Source organism: Artibeus jamaicensis, unplaced genomic scaffold (assembly GCF_021234435.1).
Source record: "Artibeus jamaicensis isolate MK-2021 breed Jamaican fruit bat unplaced genomic scaffold, CSHL_Jam_final scaffold_1964, whole genome shotgun sequence".
In the NCBI taxonomy this organism is placed as follows: Eukaryota; Metazoa; Chordata; class Mammalia; order Chiroptera; family Phyllostomidae; genus Artibeus; species Artibeus jamaicensis.
The window spans coordinates 22,121,517-22,142,787 of NW_026522030.1; the positions used below are offsets into that span (position 1 = coordinate 22,121,517).

A 21,271-nucleotide genomic window follows, 5' to 3' on the forward strand; every position below is an offset into this window, starting at 1 on the left:
GAGGGCAAATGCTGGGACGTGATCAGGGACAGGGTCATATATTAGGTGCTAAGGATGGGCTTGGTACCAGGGTCAGAGGCTACAAGGGCAGGGTTCAATAAATAGGACAGGGACCGAGGCCAGGCCCTTAGATCTTGGGTTTTACTTCCCTCACCAGATTCAGCAGTTTGTCCAATTTTGCAATCTCTACAGCTGGACCCTTCTGCACTTCCTGTCCCTTCTTTTCCTGGGGAGAAGGGAAGGACAAAGGGAGGAATAGTGAGGGATGGGCCACTTCTCTGGGTCCCAGGACCTCCTCTGTGCAGCCAGCCCCAGCTGTACTCTGCCCTGTCAGATTCTAGGTCCCTGCCTCCCCCACTCCTACCTGACCCTTCCCCCAACTCAGGACAGGTGACACGGTCCTGATTGAGGCTTGCAAGGAGCATCCAGATCTGGCTCTGAACCTCAAATGGACATAGGGTATTGATGCTGAGAGGAACGAGGGAGGGTTCCCCGCCCTCCACTGACCCGCAGAGGAACAAGCCTTTCAAGCCAGGGGGACTGTAGCCCTGGGAGAGGTGGAGCCTCTGACTGTTGGGACCACTCTTCCCGCAGGAAGTTTCCTGGCTGAGTTCTAACAAGGAGCTAAGAGGTAAGTGTTGTGAGGGAGGGGGTGTGAAAAAAACACAAGTGCCTTCACCTGGTACTCTAATACTTTTAGGTCAGGTTGGTAGCAGTGTGCCAGTTAGAGCCAGGCCTGCTGTGTCAGACACACCCACGGTTGGGGGAGGGTGTCAGAAGAGCCAGGAGGGCAGGTGGGATATTCCTACGTGATTCTACAGGTCCTTGGCTGGGCCCGTTCCTTCCAGGAGCAGATCCTGAGTTCGTGGCCCCTCACTCCCTCCTACAGAGCACTCTAATGTTTTAGCTCATAGGCCAGGCCCTGAGATACAGTTGGAACACTGTTGTGTGTGTCACTCACAGGCCCCGAGAGCTCCTTGGCAGACCGGCACCAGTCCTGTCCCCCCTTCTGCCCAGGCACTGGGGTGTGGGCTAGGTTGGTGCAGCTGCCACTTCCTGCCTTCCCTCTGCTCCTGCCCTCTCAGCCACCTGTGCCCACTGCTCACTGGCACTGCCCCAGCCTTGCCTGCTGAGAGCCCAGCCTGGATCTGGCTTGGGCCATGAGGTGGGAGAGAGTGCAAGGCCAGCAGCCCCCTTCCTGGCCCCATTGCAGCTGCTGACATCATGCAGAGCTATTATTTCCTCCTGGTGTGACCCCTGCACCTGCTCCCAAATGTGTCTCCCCTCCCCTTGCGGGCCAGTGCCTTTCCCACTGCCCAGTTTACCTCTATACTCTAGAGGCAGAGGACAATGATGCCTCTTTTTCTATCCCTCCCAAATTAAGTTCATGTTCTCTTCTTGGCCTCATCCCATCCCCTGGGAGGTAGCGGACTTGGCTTTTAATTCCAGCTTTGTCATTAACCCCCTATACAACTCTGGGCAAGTCCCTTGCTTTTCTGAGCTTCAACGTCCCACGTACATATACAGTAGTTAGGGTTAAATAGTCCTTGATCTTTGATAAACTTCCCAGGGAAGCCCTGGGCTGGGAGTTAGGCCTGTGTGGCTGAGCCCACTTGGGAAGGCCAGGAGGGGATGACCAGGGACTTCTGTTTGCACCAAGCACTCGGCTGCTGATAGGGTCAGATGGCAATTTCACTGGAACCTCCCAGCCACCCAAGTATCATCTCTCAGCTGTCACTTGCTCAGGTCCTCTAATCCCAAGGTGCCCATGTCCTCAGGTCCTCAGTGACATAGGTTACCAGATACACAGAGCCCAGCTCTCCCAGCCATGACTGACCTTGGCTCTGAGAGGATAATAAATGAAACTGACTGTGGGAGATCCTTGCCTGCCTGGGTCAGGGTGGGCAGGGCATGTCCCACCGAGACCTATTGCCCCCACATCACGAGGGCTGTGCTCCTGCCCCAAGAGGTGACCGTTATGCCTCCTGCCGGGCTGTCCAGCTCTGCCAGCTCAGGCCTCGGCCTCTCTCTCACTAAATTAAGAGCAGATTTTATCTGTTCCACTCTTTGTGCTGCCTCTTTCCCCCTCCCCGAGGCCAACTAGCTGGGCTCAGCAAAGAACTTAAGACCACACCCGACCACCCCACCCTACCCCCAGCCCCAGTCCCAGCCCACCACAGCCTCTGGGCCACAGCTGCAGGCGCTTAGCAGCCTTCTGAGTATTTATAGCCAAGTCCACCCCCTCCCCCAGCTGGCTACAATCACGGACCCCGCCAAACTCCTATCCCTTGCCTCCCTGGCCATGTAAGCCAGCACCAGAGGGATGGTGCAGTGGCTCCTTTCTTGCCAGGGGTGCAGCAGGGTGGGTGTCAGTTGTTGAGAAGGGCTCTTGATTCAAACTGCAGTAAATACCTCAAATTGCCAACTACGAGGTACAGTCTTTAGGGCAACTTGACCCAGCCCTGGCCCAGCTCCAATCCTGGCCCGGGATTTGGCAGAAAGTAAGTTCCATTTCCTCTCTTACCAACCAAGTGGACAGAAACTGAATCTGGGCTCCTGGACTCTGGACTTCTAAGTTGGGCCCTTGGCCTCTGGATTTTAAGGCCTGGGTTCTTAAGTCTGAATCTAAACTCTGAGGACTGGAATTTGAGATCATGACTCTGGATCATGTGGCCTGTATCTGGGGCCCTTGGGCTCTGTGCAGAGTCTCCTGATCATTAGAGATCTCAGAAAAGAACCAGAGCTCAAAAGGAGGACTGCCTGGCTGCTGACCCAGTTCTCCACCTCATGGCTCAGGCTCATTTCCTTCTTCCCCGTGTGGACCCACAGTTCCCAGCTGAGGGACCATTGAGCTGAAGCCCTGTGTAAAACCAGCCAGTGAAGCAGTGACTAAGCCCCATGCGCCCTGCTGGGGTGACCTGGTCTGTACCAAATAAGCCAATGCTGCCTGCGTGCTTCCCCCAGCCTTCAGACCCATATGGTCACCTTACTCACCGAGTACCTTCACCTAGGGGGGTCCCATAGGGACTCAGATTCAGCATATACAATCTGATCTCATTGTCCCCCCACAAACCTGCTTCTCCTTGGCTCCTCATTTGGGCTATGATGTCACTCTTAGCCTGGGTTTCTCAAGCCACAAACCTAGGGGCCACCCCCTGGCCCCTCCCATTTCTCCCAGACCCCACTACCGTGGAGACTATTTCTTCTGGTAGCCCAAACTCCCCAAGCATACCTTCGGCATCTTGCGTAAGTTGGGTGAGAGTTTGAGGCAGGTGACATGCCCACGGTCATCGCCCACAATGATGATGGGGTGGATGGGATTGAACTTCACGTGGGTGATCTTGTTCTTCTTTTTGGCCACCACAGGCTGACTGCAGATAGCCTCGTACTTGTTGATGGACAAGTCAAACACGTGGGTCTGTGAAGAGGTGCGGGGTCAGCACACTTGGGGCTAAGGAGGCTTCAGAGGAGCTGCCCCCAGGCTTTTGGGGGGAATACAGTAGGAGCCTGGCACACTGTAAGTGGAGGCAGTAGAGAGGGGGTTTATGTCTCTGTTTATGTTTTTCCTGTGGTTGAGAAAATGCAAATAAAAAGTTTGGGAGAAAATTTAAGTCTATGCATAATTAACAATAATAGCAGCTACCATTTATTGAGCACTTAACTATGTACTAGACTCTGGGCGAGCAAGGTATATGGTTGTATTATTTAATTATAATCCTCACAGCCACCCTATTAAGTAGGTTCTGTTATTATCTCCATTTTATAAATAAGGAGCTAGAGGATCTTAAAGCTACCTTGCTAGTAAGTGTCAGAGTCAGGGTTTGTTCCAGTTAATATGTGTAATGTATTCCAATAGCACTTGTCACATGAGTGCTCGGCGGATGTTTGTTCTTCTTTTCACCATGCCGTAGGTCCAGACCATTAGCAACTTTTGCCTGGACAACTGTGTCAGTGTCCAAACTAGACCTCCTGCTCCCATGCTTGCCCTTCTGCTACAATCCATCCTCCACGTAGCTGCCAGACTTTCCTTAAGTCCTCCAACAGTGCCCTTCGGCACTATCCCTAAAATCCAAATTCCTTGCTCTAGCTTCTCCACTCTCATCTCATACTCTCTTCCCTTTATTCGCCAGACCCCAGCCACACCCACCTGACTATCCCTCAGACATCTCATACTCATTCTCCCCTCCGGGCACCTGTAGTGGCTGTCCCATGGGCGGAACACCGCTGACTCCCGTCTTCCCGTGGCTGGCTCTTTCTTCTCCTTCAGCTCTCAGCCTGAATATCACCTCTCTGAGGAAGCTTTTTCTGACAACTCACTCTAAGAGACCACCCAGTCCTTTTCTTTTACATCAGTCTCTTTCTCTCTTTCAAAAATGAAACTGCTTTATTGAGATATAAAGTACACAATTCTTGGTTTTTAGTATATCCAGTTATGCAACCATCACCACGACTGATCTTGGAACATGCTCATCACCCTGAAAAGAACCCTTGTGTCCACGAGCAGTCATTCCGTTTTCTCCCACTGCCCCTCTAGTCCTGGACAATCACACATCTACTTCTGTCTCTACAGATTTCCCTACTTAGACAAATATAAATAGAATCATATAACGTGATCTTCTCTGACTAGATCCTTACACTAAGCACGTTTTCACAGCTCATCCACATTGTATCAGGTATCAGTACTTTATTCCTTGTTATTGCTGGATAATAATCCTTTTGGACATACATTTTGTTTATCTATTCATTAACTGATGGACATTCGGGTTCCTTCCACCTTCTGATCACCATCAGAAATAATGCAACTATGAACACTGGTATGTACCTATTCGTTTTTTATTTTTTAAGATTTATGTATTTATTTTTAGAGAGAGGGGAAAGGAGAGAAAAAGTGAGGGAGAAAAACATCGATCAGTTGCCTCTCATACACCCTCAACTGGAGACCTGGCCTGCAACCCAGGCCTGTGCCCTGACCAGGAATCTAAGTAGCAACCTTTTGATTTGCAGGATGACACCCAACCCACTAAGCCACATCTGTCAGGGCTGTATGCACATCATTCTCTTTTCATTTACGTCCAAACTTAATACTGCGAATTTTATTGTTGCCTTTTGTCCCTTTCCCTTCCCTAGAATATCAGCTCCGTGAGAGCAGGGACCCTAATCACCAGGCCCTAGCCTGGAGCTGGATGCCATAGTTCACCCTCAGTAAGCATCTGTTCAGCAGGTAGATCACTGACTGACTTTAGTGGGATGTGTTAATCACTGTAGTCTTTCCTCGGGTAAGTGCCTCACATTTTATATCAAAGCCCACAAGGAAAATGGGTTCGCAACTCAGAATTTTCTTACAAATATTTTTTGCTGAGCTTTTACCAATTCTCAATGTTGAACAGGCCACGCCCACCTCCCCTTCTCAGACTCAACTTGCACACTTCCGGGGAAGGGGACTTCACCAGCTTTTAGACACTCTTTTAATTACAGATCAACTCTGACTCGTAAGTTTTTCCTTAGGTCAGGCTGGTGCTGCCACCCTGTAGCTCCCACCCCAGGTGCCTCAGAGAAGATAACTGCTCCTCGAGGCATCTCATCCCCCAGAGTGCTCTCTCCTTCCAGAGGAACTGCCCCATTCTCTCCTCAGGGGCTCATGGGATGAATAGTTCAGCTTTGACAGGGCCCTGGGTGGCCTGGCCCTTGAAAACACAGACAGTCGTCACCTCCTGTCTTCCCCAGCCTGGCCCGTGCTCTCCAGGAGGAAGACCCCGGGAAACCGCATTCTTCGCTCTAGCAGCGGCTTGGCAGCGTAGGAAGAGGACGCTCACCTTTCCATTGATGGTGACTGCTGCAAACACAGTGGAGGAGTAGGGCGCCCAGGCCACGTCGCCCACCGCCGAGTTCAGGTCGTAGATGAACATTGGGGTCCTGCGGTGGTGGAGGGGTGGAAAGTTCAGGACATAGAGAGTTCACAGTGCCAGAGCCCACAGGCCCACCCCAGGGTGGGGCCTGAAGGAGGGCAGGGCCAAGGGTGGGCCCCTTACTTGATGGTGTGGTCCCAGATCTTCACCGTCCAGTCGGAGCTGCAGGACATGAAGACCTTTGAGTGGTACGGGTTCCAGGTCACAGCATCCACTGCCATGTTGTGGGCATCATAGGTATCCAGGAACTGACTGGAGTAGGATTTGGAGCACTGGGCGTCGGGTAAGGGATAAGAGGTCAGGAGTGAAAGAGGTCAACAGCCACCACTTCCTTGGGGGCCCTGGAGGATCAGAAGCTGAGACTTTTCTGTTCTCATTCCACCTCACTGTCACAGGGAAGTTGGGGCCAGGCTGCTAGCTGCTCTTCTCCCCCACAGCACATGGGAGAGAAAGGAGGGGCTTAGGGGCCTGGGAGTTAGGGCGGGAAGGGGAGCCTTCCTGGAGGGTGAGAAAAAGTGCTGTAGTTTGCCTAGAGGATTCCATGCCAGAGAGAAAAGGGCTGTACTTTCTGAGCCAAAGCAGAGTAGGTCTTGGGGTCCTGGGTGAGATGTGGTTAGCCTGTGTCCAGGCCAAGGCCAATGGACAGACAGACAGAGCCCTGGGTCCATCCATAGCCCACAGACAGAATCCTGGCAACACTGCTAAATCTCTCACCTCGCCCAGGTAAATAAAGAGCAGGTGCAGAGACGGGAGCAAATCCCAATCTCATAATTTGCCATTCCGTTTCTGGCCCTGACCAGCACGCCCCTACAGCCTCCCTCCAGGAGACACTGTGACTGACTAATTTTATTCCCTGCAGCCTCTCCTGGGCCACCACTGGGAGGGGTGGAGAGGAGGTGGGAACCTCTTTTGCATTCAGACCAGCTCTAGCTGGGCCTCAGGGGCTCCCAGGAGGCCGCCTGTAATTAACATTCTGTGTCTCTGAGCCTAGGAAAAGCTTGCAGTAGAGCTATTTCTGGGTGGATGGAGAGGTTCAGAAGGACGTTCACCCACTGACACTGAGACCTTGCAGAAAGCGACCATGAAGTTCCAGCCTGCCAGCTGGGATGTGCCCGATATTCAGAGATAAATTTTTCTTGTTTCTTGGCCTTCAACGCGCACCTCAAGTTCCTGTCTCCTCCAGGAAATTTTCCTGGACTGTTCCAACTCCCCCAACTCCCACGCCCACCTCTATCTCCTCCACTCCCAGGAAGGGAGGGAAGGTCCTGAGGGAAAGATGCTGGGCTAAACCAGGGATCCCCAACCTCTGGGCCGAGGATCAGTACCATTAGGGCCTGTTAGGAACCGGACCCCACAGCGGGAGGTGAACTTGAATGTAATGTGCTTGAATCATCCTGAGACCATCTCTCTCTGCTCCCACCCACCCTGTCCATGGAAAAACAGTCCATGAAACTGGTCCCTGGTACCAAAAAGGCTGGGGACCACTGCTCTAGATTCTTCCTTCCCTTTCCTGCAGTTAGTCCCTCTTTCTGCTACCCAGTAAGTTCAAGAAATACTCTCTTCCCCTAAGAAGCCTTCTAGAACTGATGAGCAGCTAAGGTTTGTCAGAACAGGGTCTGTTGAGAACAATAAGCTCCCAGGGTACTCAAGCTTAAGCCACCCTGTAAGGAGCTGGCACGGGGCCTCACCTTGTAGATCTTTCCCTCCTCTGTGCCCACTAGGAACATGTAGTCGATCTCTTTGTGGAAGTCAAAAGCAGTGCCACAGCCTTGGGAGAAGAGGGAGAAATCTTAGCAGGGTCCTGGGCAGGAGGCTCGCAGCACCTCCCCTCCGTAGCAGGCCCTGGGGGAAAGCCTGAGACCAGCCCTTGAGAAGGCTGTGTGGCCAGCCAAGCAAACAGAAACCAGCCCTCCAGCCTGCTGCTGGTCCCAGGCAACTGGGACTCTGCAAACGGCCAGGGCTTCTGCAGACAGGAATGGGGGCCTGGGTAAACAAGGCTGGGATTGAGTTTAACAGGGTCAGGGTCAGGGTAAACAGGGACAGGGTCTACAAACAGGGATGTGGTCTGTGCAAACAGGGATGTAGTCTGCATAAACAAGGTAGGGATTGAGTACACAGAGACAGAATCTGGGTAAACAGGGGCCTGATCTACATAAACAGGGTTGGATCTGCATAACAGCACTTGATCTGCATAAACAGGAACAGGGTCTGCAAACAGGGATGGAACCTGCATGAAAAGGGAGGGTCTGCAAAGGGCCAAAGCCTAGGCAGCCAGGGCCAGGCTTTCCCATTACCTCCAGCCCTGGGCCCAGCACAAGTGGAGGAGGGAATACTCAGTACTGGGAAGGGCCACCATCTCTGACCCTCGTGAAGCGCGAGTGCCGTAGCAAGGCCTGGATGAGAGTGAGCTGAGGTTCCTACCCACTGTGTGCAGCTGTAGCCCCTCTAGACCTTCTGTGGTGCTGCCTTCCACCTTCAGCTTGATGATATCTGTGTGGACCAGCTCACTCTGCAGTCATAGAGGGGATGGGGAGGGCACATGGACTGGGCTGAATCAGCAAGGTTTGGGGGGTCCCTTTTCCCTTCAGCCTCCCCAGCTCCCCATCCACCCCTGCATGACCCTTTGTGGCAAACAGGCACCTTCACAAGCGTCCAAGACACGATCCTGCCATCAGATGACACAGAGAAGAAGTTAAGGTTGTTGTCCATGTCATCCTTCTGCCACTTGACCTGAAACATTCCAAACCGCGAGCTCCAGGACTCTGCTGTGGTGTTGCATTAGGCCTGTAAGCTGAGCATGGCTCCCTCCAGAACCCATCTGAGGTTCAGAAGCAAGTTCTGGAAGCCCATTTCCCAGAGTCCCTTGACTGACCCTTCCTCTCTCCCTCCCTCCGTCTGTCCCCCTCCCCCACTTTCTCCCTACTTCTATCCAATTCTGTCTCTCCTATCCCTCTGGCCCTGACTATCCTGGGACAACAGTACCAAGTCAGGTCACTGCCCTAATCCACTGGCTTGTCAGTGGAGGTGCCCAACTCCTCCCTGGGTTGGGTTCAGCATCTTTACATAGATGGAGTCTGGAAAGGACGGGGCCCATAGACCAGCTTCCTCATTTATAGAACAGGAACCATAACGGCACAGGTTTGTTGTAAAAAAAAAAAAGGAGATAATAAATGTGAAGCCCGTAGGTCAGAATACTGCATACATTAAGTGTTCAATAAATGTTAGCTAATGTCCTCATTATCACTACCACCCTAGGAACTGGGGTACACATGTTCTGCAGCTGGCTTTTCCCCGCTCACTCCCTCCTCAGTCTCCTCTTCCAAGCTTAGCCTTTTCCTAGGCAACCTTTCCTCTGTTCCCACCTTCACTTTACCACTAGTTCCTGCTCCCGGGATCTTCCTCTGAAATCTCAGAATTTGAGCTGCGTTTCTCCATCTACAAATTGGGGTTAATAATCCTGCCCCACCCATCTTCCTAGGGCCAGGCACAAACATATGGGAAAGTGTTTTAGAGACAGAGCTGTTGTCTTATGAAGATGACACGCTTGAGGCTCAAATTTCTGTTGCCAGATGTGGAGGCCGGGCCAAGCATGCCCCAGAGAGCTGGGGAGGGGCTGGGTGCCTGGAGCACTGCATCCTCCTGCTCCCTCCAGACTTCCATGCTAGGACCACAGTCCCTTTCCGTCACGAGCAGGGGCCCAGTGAGGGAGGACGACGGAAACCCAGTGCCACTGCCTGTAACCACAGCTGTCACCGTGGCTGTTGAAAGCCCAGAAGAAGGAAAGGGTGGCCCCTCCCCAGCGACCACCCAGGCCCGCTGAATCAGAGCTGCTTTCACTGAGGAGGCCTAGACCACCACAGAGCCTGTGAGACACGAGTCAGAACTGGCCCCGATGCTGAGACCGCTTCCCCTTCTGTGTAAAAGTAGTCCCTTTAAAGGGGGGAGGGGACAGGGGTGTCAAAGGCCAGGCTGTAAGAGGCGCTAGGGAACTGCTAAGGGAAGTGTTTAATGAGCAGCCACCAGCATGCATGGAAATTGTATTTCACACCCCACTTAGCAGCCTGATGCCCAATGGGGGGTGGTGTGTGCATCTGCAAGTCAGTGTGCATGTGTGTGCGTGCAAGTCACACACATGCTCCTGGGGTAGAGGTGGGAGGGTAGAAATAAAGTGGGGGGGGGTGCAGGTGGTAAGTGGGGTTGGGAGAATGAATAATGCCCAGGTAGCAGGAGGGAGGGAGGAGATGAAGGCTGTCCAACAGATTCCTTCTCTTCTGCTTTATCTGATTAGAGCAGACCTGCTCGACCCAGTTTGTGCTCACGGGTCTTTCTTGCCACCTCCCGGTGTGGCACAGAACACACAAACACACACGCATCCATCAAAGTGTTGCTGGTTGAGGCTTCACGGTGGGGCCTGAGCAGGGTGGGGCTACTCAGGCAGGCTCCCTGGGGAAGCAGCCTGTGTCACGAGATAGGAACTGGTCCTCTTTGAACAGAATTTGCTCCCTGGCTCCAAAACCTTCCATAGCTTTCTGCTGCCAACAGAACAATATCTACCCACCCCAGCCTGGCACGTGGGATCCAAAAGAACCTCCTTAGTCCCCCCGAGACACCGTCTCTTTGAGAAGGACCTAGACTCTGCTGTCTCTTACATTGCATCCACCAGCCTGGTGCTCTTTCGAGCTCCTCCAACTGCTTATAGGACACCTCCGCTGGCATCCCATGTTAACCTCTGGCCGAACCTGTTCCTCTTCTGCGCTTCCCACTTCCGCGGATGCCCTACTGGGTGCCCCAAATCAGAGTCCCAGGAAGCATCACCAATTCTTCCTTTTTCCGTATGAAATCAGTCATTTCCTTCTGTCGGTTTTACTGCTTCGACAGCTCTGGGCCCTGTCTTCTCACCTCTCTCTCCACTGCCTCTGCCCTAGCTCAGGCTTCAAGATTTCTCATGCTGCAGCCAGAGGAACATGGCACTCTCCGAGACACAAACATGACTGTGTTACTCCTCTGTCCCAGACTCTCTGATGGCTGGGCAGTGATTTTCAAACTATGCCAGGGGAAAATCTTAGGAGCCTGGGGAAAGTATCTCAGGGGACACAGGGAGTGATAATAGGGGACCCTCAAACAAGCAGGACACTGATACTCCAGCACAATTCCACTTTCATCTTTTTGACACATCAGTCTTCCATACGAACACTTCATTTGAAGCCACCGACCTACAAAGTCCAAGCTTCCTACGTCCCAGAGAAGCACAGGACTGTGTACAGGACTTCCTATGTCCCAAAAAAGCTCAGGACTGGGGGCCTGTGCTTTTTCCAGGCCCCGCTCCCTCTCCCGATCTCTCACACTGAGCTCCCAATGGTGTGCTGTTTTCTCAGTGGGCCACTCTGCTTGATGCCCCTGTCATTATCCCTGGGGCCCCTCTGTATCCTTCTTTATCTAACTCAAACTTTCTCATCCCTTGCAATTCAGCTCAAGTATTGCTTCCTCTAGAAAGACCTCCCTGACCCTCTTGGCCCTGCTCCCCATCCCAGACAATCTGAGTGCCCCTCCTCAGTGACCCCATGAGCCCACAGCATGAGCTCCACCCATGACTGTGGTCATCTCCCCACAAGGAACTCCAGAGCCCAAGCCCTTAGGCATCCTCAGCTCCCAGAGGAACAAACAGGGAGGAGTTATCAAATGGATGAATGAGGAAGAGGGGGTCAGGAAATATGGGAAAGCAGGGAACAGGAAGTGAGTAAATGAGTAAGAGACAGGCAGGCAAGCCCCTCCCATGTCCCAAGCCACGATTTCAGCCAAGAACTCTGAGTCTTCGGTTCTGCAAAGGCAACAGCTCTGTTTTCCTGACAGGATGGTGGGAGAGCAGAAGGCCACCCATCTCCAGATGGGTTCCAGTCTCCCTGGCACCTGCCCAGTGAGAGGGACAGTGTGGCCTCTGCATGCCCCATTTCTTTTCCCAACCTGCTATTTGATTTAGAGAACATAGCAGAGTAGGAGCAGGGCGGTAGCCTTGGTCTCTTGCCTTTTTCTGGGCTTGAGGAGGGTGGTCAGGCCAATGGGAGATGCTCCATCCTTAGCCCTTGACTCTCTGAGAGCAGGGGTTAAGGGCTAATTCTAGTTCAGGCCTGTCAAAGCAGCTCTTTTCTCCTCTTCCTGCGCTTTACAATCCCTGACATCTGTGGATGGAGGCAGTGAACTGGGAGGGGTGCTTTCATTAGAGAGAACTCCGAGGCTGCGAACTCTGGCCCCGCTTTGGTGGAGAGTAGTGGGGAGGGTATCTTGTGGGTGGGGTATTTCCTCCCTCTGTCTGCCCTTGCTCTGGGTAAAGGATGAAGCTGAAAGAGTACCATGTCCCCTGTGTCTGTGGAGTCCTCTCTCTGCTGAGGCCTCTCTGAGAGCTGAGAGCCAGCACCTGGGGCCAGTGTCCACCTGCCTGAGGGGCCTCAGGGCCAGAAGAGATGGGTGCAGACTGTGTCAGGCCAGGGGGCCACGAAGATGAGGAGACAGCTGTCTGATGAGCCCAGAGGCCTTGGGCAACTTGAGGCAAAAATCAATCGTGAGATTCTCCCAGACCTGCCCATGAGGTAAGGGTACATGGACTCAGAAGAAAGGGACCTTTGGAACATAGTGAGGAAGGACCTGCAACGCCAGGGCCACTGAGAGTAAAACCATGAAACAAAATGCACTCCCAGTGCAGTAAGATGGAAGACAGGGTGAAATCTAAACCCGACGTCCAGGTAATGGTCCCATTCTATGTCTGTCTGGGAAAAGGGTGCTACAAAGAAGCCTCAGGGCCAGACCTTGCCAGCCAGGACTTACAGTCCCACTCAGAGGGTGGAAAATGGGCAGCAACTACACCTGTCTGCAAGTTCCCCCAAGTCTAGCCCAGATGGCAGAGGACAGCCTTGTGGGGAGTTAAGGAAGCCCACAGACAGGGAACCGGAGCCCTTGACATACTCAGAAGAGGCCTCTCAGGCCTTGGAGGCTTCTAACCACAGGCTCTGGGTCACTAATCACCACATCTAAGAGAACATTATCAGACAGATGGGCCGTTTGATGGAGTTCTGGGGCAGCAGACCCAGCTCTTACTGCTGACCCCCTTACCTCTGGATTCTCACCTTCTGCCCTTCTCTGCCCCTTCTCAATCCAGCCCCTTGGCTTTTACACTGGTACCTGTGATCCCCACCCCCTTGCTTATGGCCCTCTCCTCCCCAAAGCCCCTTGTCCAGTGGCGCCCAAGTTCACACACTATTCATCCATACCCACACCTCCCCTCCTGGTTCGAGGCTGACCTGCCATACGGGGTCCGTGTGCTTGCCAGACTTGGCTGAGCTGCGGAAGGCCGGCTGCGAGTGGGGCCTCTTGAGGTTGTAAATGGCCACATTGCCATCATAGTGGCCCACCACCACCAGATATGGGTGGTCCACGTGTATGTCGAGACACATGATGCCGCTGTCACTGCTGAAGATGTACTCAGGGAAGCTGGGGTTCTTCATGCTGTAGAGCAGCAGCATGCCTCGGCTCTGCTTCATGAAGTCATCTGCCCCAGGGAATACGGGCCTCAGTGGCTGGAAATCCAGCTGCCTTGCCAGGAAGCCCCCGTGCCCCTTCTCCGATGGATGCACAAGCCCTGCCCTGCTCCGCCTCTGCCAAAGAGTGTGGGCTTCCTCTCTAAGCTTCATCTTCTCTGTCTGTGAAATGGGATCAGAAAACTTGGGCTACCCTTTCATGGGAGGATCCAACAACCAGTAAAGGTGACCAGGCTTATCTGAGGGACTGACCATCATTCTCCTTATTCTCCCTGGGGTGAATAAAGCCCTCCCTGAGGTATGCAGACTCTCAAAAAGTGGCTACATGAAGAATGTGCATGGGCTTAGGAAGGAGCAGTATCCTCAGAGAGGGTTCAGATGCTCAGACCAGGGACAAGCTGCTATCCTCATATGCCTTCATAATGCCTATGTGCCTCCCAGCCACTGAGCCAAGCACAGGGGTTCAGCTTGGGCTAACATGAAATTGTCTACAGGAGTCCCAAACTAGCTACCTCTGGGCATTTTCCTATACCCGCTGACCCCACAATCCCCAGTTGCAGCCTGAACCCTAAGTCTAGGCATGCTCCCAGAATCCAGAAGTCGCAGGCCAGCTAGTCAGGCTTCCGAAGAACCCTGTGCCATCTTTCTGGCCTGGGTATGGTTTTGGTGATCAACCACAAACCAGTGGCAGGGTTTCTCCTCCCTGCCTGTCCCATGTGAGGGGTGTACCTCCCACTCTTTCATTCTCTGCACATTCAGTGCCCATCCCGATAATGCAGTCACTGAACAGAATCCAGTTCCAAGCCCTTACGTCTAGCACTCCTGCCACAAGCCCAGGACCTTTCTAAAGTCAGAGGAGCCAGAACTGAACAGGTAAAAGGCCGGAGTCACCCTCCATCTTGGTGGCCCTATGCTGATATCTCAAAGCCTGGTGATACCTCAAAGCTAGTAAGGAGTTGGCCTTGAGGTGGGGGTGGGGGGAGGGCTGGCAGCACCTCCTTCATGGGGCTCCAGTGTAGGACCTAAGGTCTGACTTTATAAGGGAGAGATCTGCAGCTGGCTGAGGGAGTCTCTTTCCCACTCAGATCATGAAGGACTTGAAGTTGGCATTGTGACAGTCACTTGTAGCTCCTTTTGTTCATCACGAAAATCCTGAGCACTTGGTCAGGGCTTCCCCCTAAGCTGGACCCTGGCGGGGACAGAGAGCCTCCACTCAAGACAGGAGCTTGAGTCATGAGCCAGAGCCTGCAGCGGAGTGAGGCAAGTGCTTGCTGAAGAATCACAGTCAACCACCCAGCCAGAGGAGAGCTGCTGATGCCCTGAATGTCCATCCAATCTGCCCTTAATGCTGGCAAGACTGACAGAGGGTGCATGGGTAGGCACGCAGGTAAGTGAATGAAAGAGTGGGTAGGTGAATGACTGATGCTCAGTTGAGGACCCAGATGGGACAAAGTGGGCATGACCTTCACACTTGCTGTTACAGGACCTCGTCCCTTGGGGGAAAGCAGTGATGACCTATTTGCTCTGGACAAACTGCAAGCACTCCCTGCCCCTGTAGGCGTGCAGAGTCTTCCTGACCAGTGAAACCATGAAAGGAGGGTCAGAAACTGTAAGTTGGCTTCATACCTGTAGTAAGGACATCTCTGACCCATTTACTGGGACTGGGAGCTGGCCTTACGGCCCCCTAATTTTACAGATGGGGGGAAACAGGGTCCCCAGGTGTATCAGACCCTTCACATGGTGCTCATCACACCCAATATTCTGTTTATGGCTGAAATAAGGTTGCCCAGAATAATGGCACTAATCTGGTTTTTACATGGAGGTAAAGAAGGGGAAGGGGCACAAGACCTAATAGAGTGGTGGTGACTGGCAAAGTCAGAGAGAATGTGTAAGGGACAGGGTGGTCAAACAGGGTAAGAGGAAGCTTCTGGCAGAGAGAAGCATAGATTTCATGAGAGAGGGACCTCAGATCCTGCCTTAGTTCCCCAGCTACACGCATCCTGACAGTGAGCCTCCCTTTCCTAACCTGGGGTTAGCGGTCTCTGTTACTTGTAACCAGATGAGCCGTCTTGTGATAATGATCACCTTTTCTAATCATGGCTAGACCGTGTGTTTCCTGAATTCCAGTTCAGAGCTCTAGCTGTCAAACTACACCAGGGAGGCAAAGGAAACTCTCATTTAACTGGAACTTCCTCTCCATGTCTTATTTCTATAATAATCTCATCTCTGACTCCAGTGAGCCCTATGAGACCTCACTGTTCCACTCTCCAAGTATACAACATGTGAAATCACAGCCCAAACCTCCTGCCGTCCCAGTATATTATCATCTTGTCCTCTAAAAGTCCTAAAACAGCATCACTACTCAGACCACCGGTGGCCCCCATGTGATATCATCACTCAGGCTCCAAGCAGTCCTACGGACACCACCGCCCAGCCCCCCAACATTCCTGGTATGATGCCACCAGCCAGGTCACCAGCAGTCCCACTATAACACTGGCACAGAGGTCACCTGCAGTGTGTCATTTCCCAGTGAGGGCTAGAATTCCATTAGGCTCAAGGCTACAGAGCCTGGGGCCCTGGGCCCTGGGGCACTTTGTCCAGAATCTCACCAACTCTGGCTCCTCAGAGTAGGGCTGGAGAATCCAGTGACCTTGATACACTCTGTTGTATCAAGAGGCAAAAACTTGGGTGGTGAACACACAATACAATATAGAGATCACGTATTATAGAATTGCACACTTGAGACCTATTCAATAAATTCAATACTTTTTTTAAAGAGGCAGAGACTGAAGTCTAGTGCCAAAGAAGGAATCTAGTTTCCTCCAGGCAACAGGATTTTAGTATGTGTGGCTAGGCAGAAGAGAAGGAGGAATAGAGGAAGGAAAAAAGGGAGAAGAAGAGGAAGGGAGGGAAGGAAGGCGATGAGAAAGAAAACCTGGTCTATGACCCTGAGACAGGGAAAGTGCTCCTGGCCTGGCCTTAGGGCTCCTCCACTTCGTACTTTTACCCTCTTCCAGGAAGCCTTCCAGATTGTTCAGCTTCTCCCCCTGAGAGTCCCCCGCCTTGAGGAGCTCCTCTGTGTATAGCTCATTATTACAGAAGAGCAGGTCTTTCACTTTGCCTTCTACCAAAGGAAGGAGTAAGCATGGCGCAGTGTGGCCCTGCAGGCTTGCCCTCTTGGGTGGGAGGGTTGCCTCCTGCTAACCCTGCTCTGCTGGATAATCTCTAAGGCCTCTCTGACTTGATCTTCAGTGATCCACAAGATTTGGAAGAGAAGAATCAACCACCTCCTACAGCCTGATCTGGCAGTCCTCAGAAAGCCATGGTCCTGGGGGAGGGATGTCTTAATTCTACCATAGACCTCTCGCTGCCCTCAGTTCCCTTTGCTTGGGCCCAGGCAGAGTGGCGCCCAGTGAGGAGCATGGATGAATGTTTTCTTCAACTGGCAATCACCAGCAGGGCCCTCAACACCCCCAGCTCTACCCCTGCCCTGCAAGTAACAGCTCTAGATTGTGGGAGGCCACTTTTGAGAGTTCTGGCTGCCAGCAGAAGCCTGGGCTCCTGCTCAGGATTCAGGGAAGGCAAGGCAGGCAGAAGGCATGTTTGAGCATCAGGCTAAAGCCAGGTCAGTGGGAAAAGGGAAGTGGATGACAAGCTGCCAAGACAAGGACACCATGCCAACCCTGGACAGCAGGCCCCCTCCTTTCTCACTGTGGCATCCCAAATTAGTCCAGTTCAGGGCTGACTCTGAGGCAGCAGCTGTTTAATGACTCCCTTTATTAAGTCATACGAGAAGCACATGGAAGGGGGTTGTGGTGGGCTGAATAATGCCCCCCCAAAGATATCCATGTCCTAATCCCCAGAACCCATAAACATGTTACTTTGCACAGCAAAAGGGATTTCGAGGATGTGATTAATTTAGAGACCTTGAGATGGGGAGATTATCCTGGATTATCTGGCTGGACCCAATGTAACACAAGGGTTCTTATAAGGGAAAGAGGGAGACTGGAGAGTCAGAGAAGAAGATGTAACAACAGAAGCAAATGTCAGAATGATGTAATCACTAGCTGGAAGGGAGCCACAGCCATGGAATGCGGGCAACCTCTAGAAGCAAGGAGAGGCGAGGAGATGGATGTTCCCCTAGAGCCTCCAAAAGGAACGAAGCCCAGACAATCCCTGATTCTTGTTCAGTGAAATGCATTTTAGACTCATGACCTCCAGAACTATAAGATAATAAATTTGTATTGTTTTAAGCCATTTTGTTTGTGGTCATTTGTTATAATGGGAATAGGACACTAATTCTGTAGGCTTTCAGGGAAGGTTGACTCAAACGTCACTTTAGGTATCAGAGGGAGATGCCCCCACAGATGGCACCTGTTCCTGGGATGGTTTGGAAGCAGTCCCTCTAGAAGTCAGGGGGATGGACGCAATGATCCCCGGCACTTCTGACGACCACAGTGAAATCCTCTCTCCGTTTCCCACACCCCAGCCCTACCGTCTTGGACTCTAGGAACAGAAATACCTCTTGGATTAAAATTTTTACAGTCCCCCAAAGCAGGGGACCACTCCAAGGCTGCCCCAAAAAAGGCTATCAGTGCTATAGGGTTCTAAACCTCCAGCATGGCCCAGCCTCCCAGGAAGCTGGCTTTTCCAAGTACTGTCATCCAATTAGAATTCATATTTAAACGGCGTGGGAAGTTAAGGGCAAAGCCTTGGAGACAGACTACATCAAGTGGGACATTTAATTTGATTTAGGGAAAATGAGGCAAACATTTGAGAACCTAAATAACTAACCAGTAATTAAACTAACAACGGGACTGCCCTTGCACTACAACCCAGCGAGCACAGTGGCCTTTATGGACTGTATTTACAAAGAGACTTGACAACATAATTAGTCCTGTAAATTTCACGCAGCCTGCAGCCGAGGAGTGATGGATTTTGTGTGTGGAGGATGAACCGGGAGAAATGAGGTAGATGAATTTCCATTTTCAGTAAATGAAATTAACACTGCTTAATTAGTGAAGCTGACAAATAAATGATCAGGAAAGATTTAAATCCCTACAAGTGTATCTGTGGCCTGGGCAGGCTCAGAACAGGCCAGGATGTGGTGTGAGTGAGCAGGAATGGGTTTAGTGCTGGGGCCCAGGGCCTGACCTTGGCTCCTTTTGATGGTGTGGCCCCCAAGGGATGCTGGGCTAGGAGACAGCTGAGAAGCTTCCTCTTGATCTGTGTGATAGCCAGGCAGGACCACACAGAGTTTCTAAGATCTGTTCCACCATCCCTGCCTGACAGACCACAGGGAGTCCCCTTTCCCATGCTATGAACTGGCTAATGAGCGAGCTGGAAAGGACCCCATCAGTGCGGCAGGCCGACATAATTGCAATCCAGCTTTGCCCCTTTCCTGGACCAGCTACCTCTGCCCTCCAACATTCCTCCATCTGCTTTTGCCTACTGATGGCCTCTTTCTCTGCTCTGCTGGGAACATGGAGCCTGGCTCCAGGGGGCACCCAGGTTGCCCTGCATGCAACCTGGGAGGCAGAGAGGTGGCAGGTGTGAATGCTTCCGTGCTGCTGCAGGCAATGGCCCGGACTCCCTTTTTTCCACCAGGTTGCTCCTGGACTGGCTCTAGGCAACCTGCCCTGTCCCCCAAAATGGGGGATTTTGGCCTCCATCCTCCCAAGGGTAAATAGCTACCCCTACCAAAGTCTTATTTGGCTGCGTCAGAAAATAAACTTATGGGAATTGCAGGCAAAAGGAGGTCTGGGCTGAGCTTATCAGGGTCAAACCGAACAGCAAACCCAAATGCTCACTTCAGTGTTTGTTCGCATGAAGCAAAGTCTGATGATGGAAGGCTAGCAGCTGGGAGCTTCCAAGGACAGTGTGATGGATGCTGGTGAGCCAGCTGCTCCTCACAATAACCCTGACCGGTAACTGGAGTGCCTTTGGCCTGCCTCAGCTTTTCTGTTCTTTTTCCAGGGAGGCACCTGGGCACTCAAGAGCATAGGACTTCCAGAGGCAACCTTAGGATGCAGGGGCCCTTTTGAGTCCCAGCCTTGCTGGGCTCTGCTCAGGCCCCTGCAGGGATGTACTGAGGCAGGCAGGGCTCTGGGGAGGAGACGGCTGTCTGAAAGCCAGTCAGCAACTCCCATGTGAGTGACATCAACAGCAAATGCCACCACTGCCACCAGGCGCTGCTTTCTAAAACAGTAGGTAGGGGCCTCATCTGATCCCCCTCTGCCCCCATAGCCTCCTGTCCCCTGAGGTCCTACAGGAAAGCTACGGGAAGGACTGATAGCCAAATCAACAGTGATTGTCCAGCTCAGAGGGCACATTTGCAACACGCCCCCCCAGCTTTTTAAAGTAAGTGTGCCTCACAGCCTCTCCCTGTCACCAATGAGGAAATCAAGGCTCAGAAAGGCTTCCGGTCCTAGGTCACACCACTAGAAAGTGGCCCTCCAGCCAGAAGATTTGCCCCTGGCTAACACCTCTAAGGAATGTAGATATGGCTGAAAGGACCGACAAAGGACAAAGAGACCTTCACTAGCTAGGCAAGTGCCTGTCCAAAGGAGGCTGCTAGGCCTGTTGGACTTGAGGTCATCTATTCCTGAGGGTGGGTTACATTTCCCCATTGCTCCTGTCAAAGGCTGGCTCCCTGGACAGTCTCTACGTGACTCCAATCAGCCGACCCTGATTCTGACCCTCTGTGGGAGGAAGATGGGGCTAGAGCCTAAGCAGTTTCTCCTCCCACCTGCTGGGGAGCTCCCTACACCCCACCTCAGGCCTGGACAGAGAGCCTGGGCTGAGAGCAGCCTCATACCCATTCATGTCCACACCCACTCCTGGGAGGGCCTGCCCAGCCCCCAGGCCCTGTTCCAGGCCCAGTAGCTGCAACAGAGGGGGAGGAATGTGCTAGTTCCCTGCCAGAGGGGGAGGGCGCTTCCAGTTTGGCAGCAGCCCACCTTCAGGAGTAGGGACACAAAGCGGGCATTTAGGGCATCCTCAAAGGCAGCCCAAACCACGAGACTGGGAGCAGCTCCAAGATCTCCTCCCTGAGAGGAATGACAAACACCAACTCCTCCTTGCCCTCCCCTTCCACTGACTCTCCATCCTGGTCAAAGAATGGGCAGACAGGCGGTCTGAGGGGCAGAGACCAGGAGTTTGTAAGCCTGCCAGCCAGCAGCAGCTTGGAGCATGGAGAGGTTTTCCTGTTTGCAGAAGCTGATCCTCCCAGCTAGAGAATAAGCTGTTAGCCTAGGGAGCTGCGGCTAATGCGAAGTGTGGGGCCCTCTCCTGTTAGGAAGGGGGAACGTCCAGCCGGGGAAGGAGGTAGGGGGCTTCTGTGGGGACCCAGAAACATGAAGGGAAAGCAAACTGGCACACAGTTACCATAGTGCTGTCTCCTGCTGCAGTGGGAGAGAAAGGGGCAGTTGTCTCCCAGGGCTCAGGGGCCAAGGCTGCACTTGCCCCGCCCCTGCCTGCTCCAGAGCCTGGTCAGGAACACTGACCTCCTCAGCCCCCACCATCCCGTCCTTCCCCAGGTCTTGCCCACTCTATCTTCTCATGCTTCTCAAACCCACTTCTCCACCCTCATTCCACAGTCATGGGTCAGATCCTCCTTAGCATCCCTCCTTGGAATGCCTGCACCAGTCTCCTAACTGGTCTTCCAAATCCAGTCTCTTGCCTGCAATTCCACCTCCACTGGTCGTGTCCCTGTCCCTCAGTAGTTCCCCCTTAGGAGAAGGTCAGAAGACTGTCTGCAGGACCAGGGCCATGCCTCTTGTAACGGCTTACCAAGCCCTGTGGGGGCTGACCCTGGCCCCTCATATTTCCTGCCAT

General features: G+C 52.7%; 1 protein-coding gene across 1 annotated transcript in view; it reads right to left on the reverse strand.

Moving 5' to 3' along the window:
• Positions 1-23: 23 nt before the first annotated feature.
• DNAI1 (dynein axonemal intermediate chain 1) overlaps positions 24-21,271 on the reverse strand; it is a 59,329-nt gene continuing 38,081 nt past the window's right edge. The window contains exons 13-20 of the mRNA XM_037151652.2: positions 13,199-13,446; positions 8,547-8,636; positions 8,328-8,415; positions 7,595-7,674; positions 6,030-6,178; positions 5,814-5,913; positions 3,233-3,418; positions 24-226 (exon numbers count right to left, since the gene is read on the reverse strand). Of these exons, the coding sequence (XP_037007547.2) occupies positions 128-226; positions 3,233-3,418; positions 5,814-5,913; positions 6,030-6,178; positions 7,595-7,674; positions 8,328-8,415; positions 8,547-8,636; positions 13,199-13,446 (1,040 nt within the window). The 3' untranslated portion in view covers positions 24-127. The remainder of the gene's footprint in view (positions 227-3,232; positions 3,419-5,813; positions 5,914-6,029; positions 6,179-7,594; positions 7,675-8,327; positions 8,416-8,546; positions 8,637-13,198; positions 13,447-21,271) is intronic.